The sequence below is a fragment of the Hylobates moloch genome, unplaced genomic scaffold (assembly GCF_009828535.3).
Source record: "Hylobates moloch isolate HMO894 unplaced genomic scaffold, HMol_V3 SCAFFOLD_6, whole genome shotgun sequence".
Classification (NCBI taxonomy): domain Eukaryota; kingdom Metazoa; phylum Chordata; class Mammalia; order Primates; family Hylobatidae; genus Hylobates; species Hylobates moloch.
In genome coordinates, this window is record NW_026652281.1 from 120,143,802 (window position 1) to 120,161,510 (window position 17,709).

Here is a 17,709-nt window from a genome sequence, read left to right on the forward strand (position 1 = left end):
GACCAGGAGTTCAAGACCAGCCTAGGCAACATAGCAAGACTCTGTCTCTACAGAAAAATTTAAAAACTAGCCAGGTGTGGTGGCACATGCCTGTAGTCCTAGCTACTCAGGAGGCTGAGGCAGGAAGATCTCTTGAGCCCAGGAGTGTGAGGGTGCAGTGAACTATGATCATGCCACTGCGCTCCAGCCTGGATGACAGAGAAAGGCCTTGATCACACACCGGGGACTGTTGCGGGGTGGGGGGAGGGGGGAGGGATAGCATTAGGAGATATACCTAATGCTAAATGACGAGTTAATGGGTGCAGCACACCAACATGGCACATGTTTACATATGTAACAAACCTGCATGTTGTGCACATGTACCCTAAAACTTAAAGTATAATAATAAAAAAAAAGAAAGAAGGAAAGAAAGAAAGAAGAAAGAAAAACAGTGGGGCCCACTAGAGGTTTACAGTCGTCATTATCAGAACAATTAAACAATAAAAGCACTGCTAAACATTCACATATGCCATGCCATTGTGTTCTCACCAGGGGAGGTGTGAGAGCTGAGTTTTAGGTGGAACTGCTGATAGCAGGGAGGATAAAGCTGAAGTTAGAGGTTCTTGGGTCAGGAACCCTAGTTAGGAGGCTGTTACTTTAGTCAGATGTAGTGTGGAGAAGCCTGACGGGGAAAAATGATCATCATCCAAACCACGTATTTTTATATTGGTCTACAATTTGAAGGTACTTTCGTAAAAAAATAGCTTGTTGATTCACTTGCACATGGGACTTTTGTGACAAGAGGGTAAGTTTAATGATTTAGCTCTTTTGGGAGGGGAAGTATAAGGACATAGAATTTCCTTGCCACACAGAGGAGCTGATGTTGAAAGTAGTGTTGTTAAAAGCAGCTTGTAAATATGCATACTTGCTGATTGACTGAGGCACAGAACCAAAGTCTCTCCCCCTTGCCAGGTCAGAATTTGACCATCTGCGTTAATTTTGTCAGACTGGAAATGTGGTGTGATTTTGGGTAGAATGGAAAACATAAGTAAAACCAGGAGACTCGGCAAGAACTAAGAAAATGTTTATAAAATATTCTTTACGTGGACCAGAAACAGGCCACTCTCCCTGCTGCAGGTGTTGCTTAGCAGTCAAAAAGCAAATCCTCTTTCCAACTGGGCTGTGCCACAGTTAAAGTTTCATAAACCTGACCATGCTCTGCCCACCTTTAGAGGAGAAAGTTAGACTCTTAGCCCTAAAAAAATTATAGAAAAGTACACATCTGCTAATAAAATTGGTTGATACAGTATTTCAATAAAGGCTCAGTTTAAAAACCAGCACTTAAGGCAGTATAATCTCTTTAATTCCTAAAAAAAAAAAAAAAAAAAAAAAAAAAGTGTACCAGAGAAACAGTGAGAAACACTGCAGGCATTTATAGAATTGTGTGAAAAAATACTCCATATAAATAGCACTAAATGCTAGGGAGGTAGGTCTGTGCAAACTGCCTGTCTCTACCAAATTTGTCTCTAGTTTCAAGTTAGTAATGAATAGCTTCCTTCTTGTAACAAGTGATTTAGAGAAGCTCTTGATATTTTCTCAACAAAACTGAATGGCATTAACTTTTAACTTATTTGTTGCCAAGTAGATGATTTACATGTTTTTATACATGGGGCCAGCAATTGAACAATTGAGTTTTATAGCTAGGTCCTGGTGGCCTGGGTATGGAGTTCAGATACATCTTTTGAGTAGTTGTTTTTTCAAAAATATGCCTACGTCTTTAGCAAATTACTCACAGGGTCAGCGACTGTTGACCCTGTGTGTTTGTTAGACTTTGATTATAAGTGACAATATAAACACAGCCACATAGATGAATATACGCTAGTGCATTTTTATTTCTGTTTATGCCACGTTTCACTTAATGTGAGCCACATGTTTAACCTGATCGGCCTTTAATACTTTAAATCTAAAGTGCTGAATTTCCTTACTTGGTTTTAAATATCCAGATCTGCCCATTTAAAAAATTATGTCTATTTAGTGCTTATGTTTGCAGATATATTAAAGCCATCAAGAGGTTTTACATTTGCCATGGAGAAAAATGCTAATGATTGCAGTTTAAGCAGATGCCAAGTACATAAATTGTAATTAAGAGGGATTAGCAGTTACCTGGACTTGCAAAACAGGGATTCAGATGTTCAAAGGTTAGTAATTTGGCAGATGGTTGCTTTGGTTGGTTGGTCGTTCTAGGCAAAATGGAAATGATAAATAAAGCGTGTCATATCCTGAAATAGCAAAATAGCCTGGATTCTGAAAATTTCTGAAATGTGGTAGATTTTCTGACTTCTGTGGCATCTGACAATGTTCCAAGTTTTGGCTCCTACAGATGAGGAGTCTGTAGATAGGAAGATAGGAAGGATACAGGGTGGTTGGTATCTCTGTGTACACAATTTCTCTCATTGGTACCTTTTCTTTTCCTTCCTCCCAGTGTTGCCAACAACCACAAGCAGAATTTGATGACGGTGGCAAACCTTGGCGTGGTGTTTGGACCCACTCTGCTGAGGCCTCAGGAAGAAACAGTAGCAGCCATCATGGACATCAAATTTCAGAACATTGTCATTGAGATCCTAATAGAAAACCATGAAAAGGTAATATGTAATTGATCACTTGCAGTGAAGAATGTACCTGGGGGAAAGCTGCATTGGAATTGACCTTCAGAGTTGGCTCAGATTTGCATTGCTAATCGCTCTTACACTGTCATGATGATGAAGTTGCTGGTGGTGGTGGTGATGGTGGTGATGATAACGTAAGGGTGGTGGTAAAGGTGTCAACCTTGGTAGTTACGATGACAACAGCGGTGGTTATGGTGGTGGCAGTGGTGGGTAAAATTGATTGAGCATTATGTGCCAGGAACTGTGTTAAATATTTTATATATATATAGTTATTTTATCCTCACAACAATTCAATGAAGGAAGTACTCTTATGAACCTCATTTTGGAAACACCCTTTGCCCATTTCTTACTTGACTGTTTTCTTATGAATTTATGAGTTTTTTAAATTTTAGGGATATTCAACTTTCTTCATTTGTGTTGCAAATATTTTTACCTATAGTTTGTCTTTCAATTTTATAAATGGTGTTGTATTTTTTATACAGTTTGTGTGCGTGTGTCTTTATGGTCTGTCTTTTCTTTTGGGGAATTGGGGTTCCTAGTCTTTCTTTCGAAGGTTTTCCTCATCCCCCAATTTGAAGAATGTTAACACAGAGCTGCCCTTATAAAACTGGGGAGGGGACATAAAGCTTCAGTCCTCTGACCCACTTCATTGCTCTTACGAGCAAATCCATATGAAGCTTCTCAGAACTTGTGCAGGGTTCCCTAAAGCACCATTTGGCAGCAACAAATCTGGAATCTAATAAAAAATGCTGTTCCTCTTAAATAAAAACTTTGCCTAGAATGGCAAATTAATCATGCACAATAAATCCAGGATCTGACCATGCCTCACCACCTACATTGATAATGTTGTAAGCCACCACTACCTCTTGTCTGACTTTTTACAAGAGCCTCCTAATTTGTTTCTTTCTTCTACCCTTGGCCTGTCAATTCTGGTATCAGCCACCAGAATGAGATTTTTTAAAATGTTAAGTCAGATAGTATCAGTTGTCTGCTAAGAATTATCCAGTGGCTTCCCATTTCATACATTCGCCCACATAGTCTCTGTCCTCTTACTGTTACTACCTGGTCTCGTCTCCTGCATCTCTCCTATAGCCATCTTGTTTCTGCCTTGCTGTTTCTTGGACACCACAGGCACATTCCTACTTCCAGGCCTTCGCAGTTGCTGTTCCCAGTGGCTGGAACACTGTTCTTCCATAAAACCACATGGCATATTTCTCACTTCCTTCAAGTGTACTAAGTGAAGCCTACCTAGATCTCTCTGTTTAAAATTATAATCCCAACTTCCTGCATTCTCTTTTCCTTTTATTCTACTTAGTCTGTTTTCATATCAAAAGACAAAATCACAACAAGTTTAGTTTAAAGATGTTAATTGACTTTTATTTGCGATTCTAGAATTGGGCAACACCTCATTCTGTAAAATAGAGTGAGCTGAGCAGAGGAGGTTGGCTTTATAGACAGAAAAGGGCTAAAGAAGAGAACAAAAAGCAGATTAATTGTTTAACTTTCCTTGTAAAAGTTAAAGCAGAGGGGACTTCCTTCTGTGCTGACTAAAACTGGCCTGTTTGGGGATTTGCCGGTTATCTCTCCCCTCATTTATTGGAAGGTCAGACAAACAACTTATTTTTGGCCTGATGGTGCAGAAGTGACTGCATTTTTATTTGGTCTCTTGAGCCTAGGGCAGGAGCTCAGGCCAAACCAATGGCCTCCTGTCAATTTTATTTAACACATAGGACTTCACAAATTATAGAGCATGTAATAAAATTTACTTACTGATTAGATCCATTGGCTTTCTGACCTCTCCAAGCATGTGTGCTTCAGGAAAGCAGGGACATTGTGTTTTGTTCCTCAGTAGGCACTAGTACATTGGTTTTGGGTGAATGTGGCAGCCAGCCTCCAACATGGCTCCCAGTGATCCTGTCCACCAGTGTTCATTCCCTTGTGTAGCCCCCTCCACCTCTGAATAGAGCTAGCCTACGTGATCAATAGAATATTGCCGAAGTCATAGTATATGACTTCTGAGAACAGTACATGTACATTACTCTGGGAAGGTCGTCCTTCATATTCATGGGGTTTGTTGTCTTTGTGAAAGCAACTGGAATAAGCCATCTTGACTCCTTTTTCAGTGTAGCTTCAGGCCCAGCCTGGTATGAAGCAAGGAGATGCTCCCTCAGTCTTTTTTGGAAGTCTGCGGTGTTCACCTCACAGCAATTCTAAGCATCCGTGGCTGTGCTCTGGCCTCTGGCTTTCTAGAGATAACACTTTGTATAAACTCCCTGCCAATAGAACTTAACTTTAGCCATCAAATCCAGGCAATTTTGTGTCCTCAGAAGGATGTTTTCAGAGACTTACTCTTTAAAATCCACAATGTTGGCCAGGCACGGTGGTTCACACCCGTAATCCCAGTGTTTTGCGGGGCTAAGGTGGGAGGATCATTTGAGGCCAAGAGTTGGAGACCAGCCTGGGCAAAATAGCAAGACCCCCATCTCTACAAAGAATAAAAATGAAAAATCAGCTGGATGTGGTGGCACATGCCTATAGCCCTAGCTATGGGAGGCTGAGGTGGGAGGATCACTTAAGCCCAGGAGTTCAAGGTTACAGTGAGCTATGATTGCACCACTGCACTCCAACCTGGGTGACAGTGAGATCCTGCATCTCAAATAAATAAATAAAATGTTTTAGAACATAAAAGTTCATAGTATTTAAGGTCTTAGTTAATATTTACCAACCATTTCCTTAGACTTGGCTTTAATTTTCTATAATAGAAACACACACACACGCATACAAACACACAATGTCTAGGGGTGACTATTCTTCTGTCTCTAGTCTTAGTGTCAAAAGTTAGACAAAATCCTGAAACCCCACTTGAAGAAATGCTTTCCAGCAGCACCTTTTCATGTGAAACAAGTTTGCTTGAAACAAGCCCTACTACAGGGCTGAAGTATATATCCCCCATAGCGACTACCACAGTATTCTCTCATGTTGTTAACATTTTACATAAGGTATTTACTTTGTGCTTCGGAATAATCATTAGGAGGGCTCTAGGAATAAACGGAACATAGCACTGAAAAGAAGGTGTGGAAACCTAGGCATCTAGCCATTGGAGCCACTCTATTGACGGAGAGACGGAGAGAGCCATGAGATGTTTTAATTTTCTATTGCTATATAGCAAATCATCTCCAAACCTAGTGACTTAAAATAGCAATTATTTTATTACTCTCAATTCTGTGAGTCAGAAATTTGAGAAGGGCTCATGTATGCCCCTTGTGGTATCAGCTGGGGTGGTTTGACTGGGACTGGAGGGTCCAAGGTGGCCTCACTCCACACAGCTGGGACTTTGGTACTAGGTGTTGACCAGAATGCCTTGATCCTCTGCCACAAGACCCCCCTCTTTCCAGATGCTGTCCCATCATTCAGGAGTCCAGCCCCAAGTTCCAAGAGGGCAAACAGAAGCAGCAAGGGCTATTAAGGCTTAGGCCTGGAACAAAGTATCATTCCTGTCACATTCTGTTGGCCAAGGCAAGTCACAATCTAGCCAGATTCAAGGCGGGGGGAGCTAGATGCCACCTCTGGGTGGGAGGAGCAGTGTGTGCACACAGGCGTGGGAGGATTGTTGACCGTTATCTCTGCAGGGGATCTATGGTACCCAGCAAGTTTGCATTTAGTTCCCTTTAGGAATGACTCTGCTTTCTTATCAGTGGCTGATCCCATGTGCTGAGCATGGGTAGCAACCCAGTGTTTTTATGGAGAGTGCTTTTCCGCCTCCTCTCTGCATTGCCATTTTTTATTCAACCAGGGGCCTCAGGCATCTGGTGGCAGTGACAATTTCAGCCCTTAAATGCCCTTTGTGAGCCTCGATATGGAGAACCAACTCATAAATATCTAAAATTGGAGAAACATTTTTAAGATTGGCATTAAAGAAAAAGGAAAGAGAAGTGGGTAATTCAGTTTCTTTAACCTGGTAAAACACCTCTTTTTCAATAGGAGGTAAGAGACCTCTGTGTTCTAACTAGCTAAGGCATACAATCTTTTCTCTCTTTGCCTACCTGTCTTTCTCTTGTTTTCCAAGGGTTAACATTAGACATTCAGCTGAGGGTTAATAGTGAACATGATCTCCTTTATTTTGTCACTCACATCCACACACCCTCAAGATAGTACCTGCAAGTCTAGAAACACCCTCTCCCCCAAACCCAGAGAATCCATCTATATCTTCCTCGTGAGAGCCATAGTGATGTGTTTCACACACAACTTGTGTTTGGTCAGATAGTGGGCACTAACGACCTGCTTACCCTGTCACAGTGGTCCAGAACTTCTGTCCTCCACCAATCTCACGGACCTGGGAGGGAAGCAGTGTTTGGCACAGTTCTGGGAAATAAATATCCTAGATTAGGAGGAGACAGAGAGGAAAACAGCTAGGAGATATGATATTATGTTTGGGGGCTCACGGAAATTTTTCTTTTTCCATGTTGCTAATACATACTGATTGCTTACTCAATTAAAATTAATGAATCCTTTAAATGAATACAGTCCAGAAATAATAATGATGATAGTAATAGCTAACTTTTACTTACAGCTTATTGTTTACAAGGTATTGTGCTAAGCAGCTTTATATCCATCATTCAATTTTCACAGCAACCCTATAAGGTTAATATGTTTAGCTCTGTTTTTACAAATTATAAGCCTGAAGTGCAGACACTTGAAGAAGCGGCTGATTAGGAGAGGAACAGGGGTTGAACTTAGTACTACTCTCAGAACCCAAGCTATTAAAATCTACTCTAGTTAATCTCTGTTCAGTGCAGTAAACATTTTATTGAATATCTGCCATTAGCTAAAGATAAGTAAAATAGGTCCTTCATTTTTCAAGGCACTCCCATTTTATCAAGATAGAACTAACTATAATACAGTGTGCTAAATGACCTCCAGTAAGATGAATAAAGTGTTATGGCATCACTGAGGATAAATAATTTAATTCTACTGGCACTGGGCTCTGACAGATCAATAGAAGTTTTCTAGGCAGAGAAAGAGTAGGGATAGGAGGGACAGCCACGCAGAGGAGCAACATTAATCAAGTTGTTTGTATTAAAGTGACATGGTTGTGAGACTGTGGGTTATTTGTTAGCAAGTAGTGGGTGACAATGCCAGAGAGTTGGATTCAGTCCATTTGCTAAGGGCCCTGAAAACTATAGGAAAAGGTTTTTAACTGACTCCTGAAAACTGGGAGCTCTCAGAAGTTTCCAAGTGGAAGCTAAAATGATTATGTCAGCACTTTAGAAAGACATCCTTGGAAGCTGAACCAAATAGTACTTTGATTGCTGACATCAAAATCACACGTTAAATAAATAACAACACAATAGAGTTAACCATACTGTTCTAAACTTGCAGCTCAAATAGTGTCACCTTTGACCTACAGGCTTTGCTTGGAGGTTAGAGAGAGATTCTTAATTTGTTTCTTTTTGCCAGACTTCCTAAGGGGAAATACTAGCTCATAGCATCATTTCCTATTAATGACTCCATGCCCTGGACTCTCCTTGAATTATATGAGAACTAAAGAGTAGATTTGATGGTGTAGCTCTTTTTACCTACAGTCAAGTTTCAGAGTTGAAAGCTCAGATGGCAAAGATTTTGGCTCTTCCCACGCTATGTTAAGGTAGCAGTCAGTTATGCAAAATTACCATTTCCGTATGAACAGAATCTTTTCCCCAAACTCACACCTTATCACACTGAGTCTTGAAACATAAAGTAGACAAAAACTTAAGGTTATGGTTAAAGCAACCAATATTTTTATGCTTCCAGCTAAGATTTTCAAACAAAATATTGAATGCTGTCATGGTCCAAGATCTCAAAGCCCAGAAATTATACTTCTTACAAGGTTTTCCCTTTACTTAGTGTTTTAAAGGCTTACTTGCTAATGACTATGACAATTTTAGATGTTTAAGAAGGACAACCATATCAAGAAAACAAACTGCTTGCTTTTCATAGTTTGGGTTCAACATGAAATTTCAGGCTACTTTGTGTGTGTGTGTGTGTGTGTGTGTGTGTGTGTGTGTGTGTGTGTCCCCTTGCTGTTAAACTCCAACACATAATAGTAGGATTGCACTTGTTCTGTAACAATCCATGCTGTTTCTTGTGGCTGTGGCACTCGAAACGGTTTCTGTACATGGAGCAGGATATATGTGTCTTCATGTGTTATGTACCACAGGCTTTTGCCAGCATTGCCTCTTTTGATGCCTATTAATGTTTGACAAAATAAGTTATAATAATTCCTTCCCCAGTCCATCAGTTAGCTTTGGAAGAGGTGGGAGTGTTGATCCTTGAGCTGTTAATTCTCAGAAATCCCCAAAGATCAGTGCCCCTTTTTAATGTGTTAACTTTTAACCTCAGATGTCAAGGAGAGGAGCTAGCAATCATGGATGACGCCACTTAACACCTGCACTAATCACTAAATCCTAAGCGACCTCACATTCCCAATAACGTGCTAATGGCTTACAATGTAGTTAGCTCAATTTGAGTTGATTTGGGCCACCAGTCTGCCTTGATCTGCTTTTACCAAAATATTGGTGACACTGAAATCCATTGCACTAGTTCTGGACTTTGTGCACAAAATGTGCATTAGTTAATAAAATATAGTTGGTTTGGCAACTGACAGGTGTTTAGAAGTTGCATTTTATTTCTTTGATATTTCAAACAGTTGTTGATATGCAAAATTAATAAAAAGGTATGCCTGGATGCTTCACTACGTTGAGATAGTCGTTGGTACTCTTGCCTGCTCAGGAAGCTAATCTTGTCCTGTGGTCACCGCTTTTGTAATTTGTTCTTCAATTTTTATTTTTAAATTTTTTGTTGACTTTCCTTCCAATAGTTCTTGCTTGTACTCTTTTTGTTCCTCTCCTTGTTAGGGTTCAGAAGCAAGCTAGATTTACTTGGGTGTTGAGCTAGAATGCTTCTGCCACAGGGCTATTTTCTTTTTTTAGTGGCAAATGCTGTGTAAGATACTCTTCATTAATGTGATAAGGTAGGTTGTGCATTTGAACACATATATTTCCCCCAATAAATCCCAGATAAACCAATAATTGTTTGAATTGTGAAGCTCCTTTAATATTACTCAAATAAAGGTGGAGATTGTTGTTGTATTTTAATCTATCCATCTTTGTCAGTAAAGAGAACAGGAAATAGAATCTTTCTGGAGATATGGAAAATCACAGCTCTCCATGGATTACCCAAGCTGTCTATATATACCCTCAGTTACTAAATGTAATTGGTTCCTTTTGAGAGATTTTTAATACAACTACCTAAACTACTTTCTAAATTGTTGATCCCTCTGCCAAAATGCTGATATCAACAGGACATAGGACTTTCAACTGTCCTTAAAAAACCTCTGCAGTTACAGCCTCTGAATTTGGCTTCTTAACAGTTACAATCCATAAACCCTGCTAAGACTTGCCTGGCTTCCACTGTGAAGGTGCTGGGTTTATGGCTTCTGCGAGAGCACCACACAGTCCTCAGTCCCATTGTCTATCATGAGAAGGAGCGAGCTGTGCTCAACAGTTGTAGGTCTACATTCCTAATGCGTCAAACAAACCAATTCCACATTACTAGGGACCCTGGTGCATTTGTGTCTTGAGAAAATGTTCAGTCTCATTTCTCGTATAAACCTTTCTGTTTTGCTTTGTAATCCCCAGGCCTCTGCTGTTGATTTATTGTCTCAGAGCTACTTTGCAGTTATAGACTAGGAGCTCTTCATCATGACCTAATTTCCCTCCCATAAAAATCACAGCACATAATAAAGAGTACACCACACACATTACAGGGAGACTCCTAATCCTTTTAAATTGCAGGCACATGTGACAGATGGGATTGAAGAAGGTCTAAAAATGTGTATGTGACATGGATAAGAACAAATTCCACAAGTGTCAATGCTCTGCAATGTCAATATGGGCCAGAGGGGGAATCAGTGAAATGTAAATTTTTTAGACAGTGCAAGGGAATAAGAACAGGAAATTCTGTCATTGCTGTAAGCAGTTAAGATCAATGTTTTGCAAAGAGCAGTAATTATATTTACACTTATAAATTAAATCCTCATGTCCTGACTGCAAATAATCCATTGTTGAATCTCCAGTTATTTCCCTTCTTGTGTGTCTCCTTTTTTATTGACCACAGTAATATCTTTTGAACACTGAATGTCAAACTGTATTAGGCGCATCAGTCCTCACCACAGTCCTGGGACTTTTTACAGATAAGGTCTCTGAAGGTCAGAGAGTTATATAATTTGCCCAAGGTCACCGAGCTAGTAAGTGACTAAAATCAGATCCACCAGACTCCAAAACTTATGTCTTCCCATTTTGTCCTCTGTCTCTCAAATTAATAGTAGCTGTAAAGACCACAAGTGCTTAAGACCCAGGCAGTCAAGCCATCTAGGTCCCAGTCCAGCTACACTCCTTATCTCTGTGACCTTGGACAAATCAGTGAATCTCAAGGAGTCTCAGTTTTCTCATCTCAAGAGGGCAAGAATAATAGTACCTCCCTTACATGGTTATTGTGAGTAAAATAATCCATGTAGATAATCCATGTAAATAACTTAGCATGATAAGTGCTCAAATTCTGTTTGTTTTTATTGTCATTTATACCACCACCATCTCATGCCTACTCTTTGCCACATACTGCACTGAGCATTTTATGTGCATTGTCTTTTCAGTAGCTTTGCGAGGCAGGTATTAGATCCCTGCTTGCACAAGGGAAACAGACTCAGAAGGGTTAATTATCTTGACTGAGATTACATAGCTAGTAGGTAGCAAAGTCAGGATTTGAACCCTACTCTGTCTAGCTCCAAAGCCTGTTTGATTTGTACCGGTATGATGATCTTAAGTTCCTTTCCTGTATTTGTTGTGATGATAGGGCAGTGATGTCAGCGTCAGTGATGGTGAGGTCCGTGTAGCTGTAGGTGTTGCTGCCCACTGAATGAGAAGCAGAACCAGGATCAGCCCAGGTCTGTCTGACTGCAGAGGCCAAACCACCCCTGACCACTGCGACTTGCAGCTTAAGGCGAAACAGTAGCTTGGTATTTATGGATCTGCTAATTCCACTTACAGGAAGCTTGAAATTGGGGATACTTAGAAAAGTTACCCAGAGTTATATTTTTGTTTTACAATTTTATTCCCCAATCGCTTCCAGAAGGCTTACAGTCTTCCTTCCTTTTATCTCTAAGACATTCCTGACTAAGTCGGAATTACTTTGTGAGTTTGGACAGTATTAACAGGGCACTTGGGGCAGAAAATAAATCTCCCCCTTTTGTGTTAATTTGGAAAGTCTCTGTGAAATGAGTAGATTGTTCCAGCCACATGGTAGAGCTCCATAAATCCATGGCTCATAGGTTATATGAGCTCCTGCTTCTGTCATTCAGCAGGGTTGTTTGCACAGTGATTCTTCTCTACAGACTGAAGAAAACTTCACTTGATTCTCTTGAAATCATCCCTTCCAAAATGAAATAGGATTGGAATAGCCAACAAAGTTGTGAATAATTCAGATTCTCATTAGAATCCCAACTCGAGCCTTTAGCATAGAGGCAAACCCGTGGCCAGACAGTCAGCAGGCTTTAAACAATTTGCATGTGTTCAAGTGTCAGAGTTAAATAAACAACAGTCACTTGGGGAATGATTTTCCAGAGTCATTAATGAAAGTTTGTGTCGTCTGCTCTGACTTGATCTAATTTGCAAAGGCACCCTGTAACTTGGAAGAACGTGTAATAGTAATTATGATAATCACATGTCTGGCACTGGACATTTTGCAGTGTGCTTCCTTGCACATTATCTCATTTGATCCTGAGAATAGCCCTATCAGCGGTCTTCAGGAGCCTGGGCCAGGCTCACAATGAGACCCAGGGAACTGACCCTTGGGACTATGGCTCTTGCCCATGGCAAAAATCTCCTTGCAGAGCTGATTCTCTTGTGCTTGAATAACTTAATTATTTTAGAGGAAACAGCTGATGAGCAGAGTGAACTTCTCCCTCGTTTGTTACCATGTCTCCTCCTGCTCTGCTGTATGTAAATATTGTCTTGGAAGCAATTTTTCACGCATCTGTCTAAAGCCGTGGTCCTTCCTCACCAGTTACTCTTTTTTGTTTCTCCAGCATTTACTACAGTTCTCAGGAAATAGTAAAAGCTCACATTTTTGTTGACAGTTGAAATTGAAGTCCATGTTATTTTTGCTCCCATTGTAATTGGGTAAGGATCTCATTTTCAGTAACTCATTAGAAAAAAAAGAGACAAAATTTGGAGGCCAGAGGCAAAGCAGGATGAGCGGGGAAAATAATGAGAACCAGGCCTATTGCTAACTCTGAATTCATTTTCAAATGCTCTTAGCAAGGGATTGCTGAAGGTGCTGTAACTGAGGCCAGAGGCAGAAAGGTACTAGAAGACACTGTTAGGTTGAAACTCATCCTTGTGTGTTTGGGACACCAGATTTTGTAGTGAAGATTGCCTGGAGATTAGCCGAATGAATGGCTGCTGCAGCCCTGGGACTTCACTCCTGGTCACTCTCCTGCTTAGCTGTGTGGCATTGTAAGATAGTCATCCAACTTGCTATGCTGTTGGCCTCCAGCTTAGAGATGCATCATGGGATGCGTCTGCCTAGCACAGTGCCTGGCAGGTGCAAAACTCATACATAGTAGCCATTTTTAAATGTCAATGATAATGGTACACAGTGAGGTTGTCACCTGGGGATGGCCAAATAAACAGTAGGGAGAAAGCTTCTTAGAGATTGCAGTCCTTGAGCTTTTCTTTCTATTATAGAGGCTCAGTAAGACACTGGAGATGTTTGTAGCACTGGTAAACTTGTTTTTTGGGGTTTCAGCTGCTCAGGAAGTTAGGAGTTTTTTCTTGCTTTCACTTTGTTTCCTTCTCTTCTTATTCCCTTGCCCCAGTTGAACTCAGCTACGTGTAGTGATTCAGTTTATCTTGTTGAAAATTTTCAGTCCTCTAGGGAAGATACGATACTGCTGTTTTCAGACAGCTGTGTTTAGGAGTGAGACTGATTTAACCAGCTGGCTGGCATCATTGGAGCCCGAGGACCCGCCAACCCATGGAGAGCAGCTGTTTGGGCTGAAATTCTTATAATTCTTATGATTTTGTTTCCTACATATCAGCTTTTGAGTTCTGTTTTTAAATGAACACAGAAAAGGAGAGAGGACCATGAGAAAGACTGATGTGTCTAGGGCCACTCGTGGATGAAAGGTGGCCCTAGACACATCAGAGACTGTTAGGAAGAGACTGAAAACTCAGGAGGGAGGAGACCAACTTCAAAGAATAAGAGATGGTAATGAATGGATCCATACATTTTGATTTTTCAATATATAGTGGGGGTGTTATGCAGCTATTAAGAACCATGTCTGGGCCGGGCGCGGTGGCTCACGCTTGTAATCCCAGCACTTTGGGAGGCCAAGGCGGGCAGATCACGAGGTCAGGAGATCGAGACCATAAAAAATAAAAAAAAAAAATTACCGGGATGGTGGGGGCCTGTATCCCACTACTGAGAGGCTGAGGCAGGAAATGGGTGAACCGGAATCATGTCTGAAGCTTTTTTAATGAATGAGGAAATACTGTATAATGTTAGATGAAATGTATATGATACAAACAGAATAAAGAATATAATTTCAATGATGAAAAATGTGTGTTAACATTAATGGGATAATTCATACAAAGTATTTAACTTAGTGCCTGGTGTGGCAAGGACTCAGTAAACCGTAGCTACAGGAGGGCAGACTCTCTAACCACAGGACATGTTTGCCTCCTTCACTGTTATACCCATAGTGCCTACTATAAAAGAGATGCTTAAAAGGTGTGTGTTGATTGAATGAATGAGCATCAGTATTATTGTGTGCATTTAAAAAGGAATCTGGGGGGAGAAAAAACTGTCATCTTCTGTAATTGTATCTACAATTGTGGCTACTGAACCTCCCCTGAGCCTTTGTTCTTCATTATAAAATGCTGAGGACATTACCTGTTGCTCAGGATTGCTGAGAACTGAGTGAGCTACATGAAAAGTACACAGTATGACGACTGGTACCTAAGGGAGTCTGCAATAAGTGGCGGCTACTATAATCATGGTAAGCACCATAGAAGTATTAGTTATTATAATTATTAAAGTCTGCCATACTTTTATCTGTATAAATAAAGATGAGAGTTGTCATGATTTCTATCATTTTCTTCTCATTTTTTAGCATGAACTTTTAGAAGAATAAAAGCCCCTCCTCCAAAAAAAAAAAAGCTTATAAATAAAACCTAAATGCTAACAGTGGTTATCTCTAGGTGGTAGAATCGGGATAATTTTTTATTTTCTTCTTGAGACTTTTCTGCATTTTTCAAATTGTCCATAGTACGTGTGTGGGTGTGGGTGTGTGTTACTTTTATCAAGATAAACGAGGAAAAGCTCAGCATCACAGATAACACAGAGCTGCTGAACTAGAAAAGGATGCTGCAGCTGAGGACAATTGATGAGGATTGGGAAATGGTGCCCTGCCCTGGGACCCTTTATGAAATGTTATTTAAATACACGTTTCAGAGTTTAAGAAAGTTATGAAGTAATTGTTAAGAACTTAGAACAAATGAAGAAAAATAAAGGAATTTTTGATTCATTGGTTCTGGACAAAGGTAGTCAAAAAACTTGAAGTGCTGTTAACAGAAAGTCGCTTCTATTGAGCACAGCTGCTTTCTGTTTCCCTGGAGAGAACAATGAAAAGACGCTGAGTGGAAATTGTGGCAGAAGAGGTTAGAAATGGAAGTAGGTGGTTATCAAACTCTGGGATAAGCTTCCAAACGAGAATGTTTAATGCCATTTCCTAGAAAAGTTTAAAATGAAGTCTTGAGCAACTGCCAGTGGTCTTCTCGGATATTTTCTTGCAATTCCAAGACGCTGCCAAGCTTTCTGTTGTACTACTTCGGGCCTGTTTTCTTCCCAGTTCACAGATGTGAGTAACCTTGTTGTGAAACTTTGTTTGCAGATATTTAACACTGTGCCCGATATGCCTCTCACCAATGCCCAGCTGCACCTGTCTCGGAAGAAGAGCAGTGACTCCAAGCCCCCGTCCTGCAGCGAGAGGCCCCTGACGCTCTTCCACACCGTTCAGTCAACAGAGAAACGTGAGTCTTTGCTGTGTAGGGCCAGCGTGGCATTCAGGGACATCGCATGCTACCTGCACGGCTCAGGGTGGACACTTCCAGCTTTTCTCTGTGTGCTACGTGGCTTTTTGTGTCCTTGAAGACTGTATCATTGTGCCCTCCCAAGTGCCTTTGCTGAGTAACCCTGATAGGACAGGAAGCAATATTATTGAGAATGAAAGAAAAGGGCTGCCACTGAGGAGTCTTTCCAGATCACCTGTGGACAAACAGCTGAGTCTCTTTTCCTCCTGCTCCTACACAATAAGAGCTGAGCTCAGGCACTGCTTCTCAAGCCCCCCTTTTGTTAGCAATTCCCATAGAGCCAGTGTCCTTTCCTTTTCTCAGTTGTAATGAAATACCCATTAGCGTGAGTCACATGCCCTACTAGAATGTGACTCTGTGAGGGTGGGACCTTGTACGGCTTGATGTTTTACTCCACCTCTGATGGTGCCTGGCGTGGAGTCGACACCTAAAAATATTTGAAATTCATTAGTGAATTAATTAGGGAACAATACCTTACTTGTTCCAAATACCAGTGTGTTATCACCACAATTACATCACATCTGTTTTTCATCTCAGGATTTCTGAGTTCTTTGCAATGATCAGGTACTGACCCCTAAAATATACAGTATTGTTTCAGCCTTTGCCCTAAGACAGCCTCCATTTGCTCATCTGTAAAATAGGGATAATAGGACCCACTCATAGGAAATTATGCGAATTAAATGAAATTGTGCATTTCAGCATCTGGCCTAAGGCCTGGGACATGGCAAGGGCCAATTACTGAGAGCAGCTACTACCATTATTGGTTACTGTTTAATCACACACAGATAACCGAGGCTGACGTTTACATGACATCTACCAGGGACTGGGAATATAATAAACATGGGACTTGGCTTTAAGGAGTTCAAAACTGAGTAAGGAAAGTAGACAAGTGACTACAAATGTAAGTCAGCATCACAGCTGCTTCCTTGGAGATACGTACATTGAGAGAGGCAGCAGAACACAGTGGTTAAACACACTCTGGCCCCAGGTCGTCTGGGTGATTCTGCTTCTGCTGCTCATCAGCGATGAGTGGCTTGGGAAGTTACCTAATATCTCAGGGCCCCATTCTCCTCTTCTGCAAAATAGGGTTGATGCTTTCTATGTCATGGGGTCGTTCTGAGGATTAAGGCCCTTCAAACATTGCCAGGAGCAGAGTCAGTGCTCAATAAATGCTGGGTGGTGATGGCGCTGGTATTGCCATCATCGTCATTATTATTACTCATTTCTGTGAGGTACAGTAAAGGGACAGAGGCAGGACAGTGAGCTACTTTGCCTTGAAGAGGAGAGGCTTCATATCTGCATTGGTATCTTTCCTTTTGTCATCAAAAAGGTGCTTATTTAATCCCCTTGTGTTTCTAAAGTAATGGCCTTCCTTACCATAACTCCTAAAAGCAAACCTTCCCCATCCCAAAACCGTTGCTGCACTTAAAGATGTCATTGAATCTCATCGTGTGGCTGTACCTTGGTATATTTAGCATCATTCGGGTTGTTTCAAATATTTTGCTTTTATAAGTAAAGCTGCTATTAACATCCTTGTAACTAAATCTGCTCTTTTTTCATGAACATTTCTTTAGATAAATTCTTAGAATAATTTCTAGGTCAACAGATATACAAGGTTTCAGGACTTTGACCCTGTCCTGGGCTTGGCTTTCTAACAGTAGCCTGTGTTCTTTTTAAATATCTGGCTGGGGTTATTCTCACTGTGGTCTACACGTGGCCTGGGCCCCTGCTAGTATACCAGGGAACACTTGGAACAGAACTGGCCTCACTCACACCTGCTGAATGAATGAGGCATCAGGCTATGGGGTAATGTGCTTCTCAGGTTTCCAGGACAGCCACGGTCACCTAACGTTTTGTACTAATCAGTGTACGGTGTA

The 17,709-nt window shown here is 40.9% G+C and overlaps 1 protein-coding gene across 11 annotated transcripts in view; it reads left to right on the top strand.

The window, feature by feature from the left end:
• The window catches only part of ARHGAP26 (Rho GTPase activating protein 26), a 477,291-nt gene that overhangs the window by 366,629 nt on the left and 92,953 nt on the right, over nucleotides 1-17,709 (top strand). For all 11 annotated transcript variants that reach the window (XR_009213838.1, XM_032158217.2, XM_032158220.2 and 8 more), the window contains exons 18-19: nucleotides 2,462-2,621; nucleotides 15,634-15,772. Coding sequence is in view for 10 of the 11 variants with exons in the window: in XM_032158217.2 (XP_032014108.1) it covers nucleotides 2,462-2,621; nucleotides 15,634-15,772 (299 nt within the window). In the remaining variant the exon portion in view is untranslated. The remainder of the gene's footprint in view (nucleotides 1-2,461; nucleotides 2,622-15,633; nucleotides 15,773-17,709) is intronic.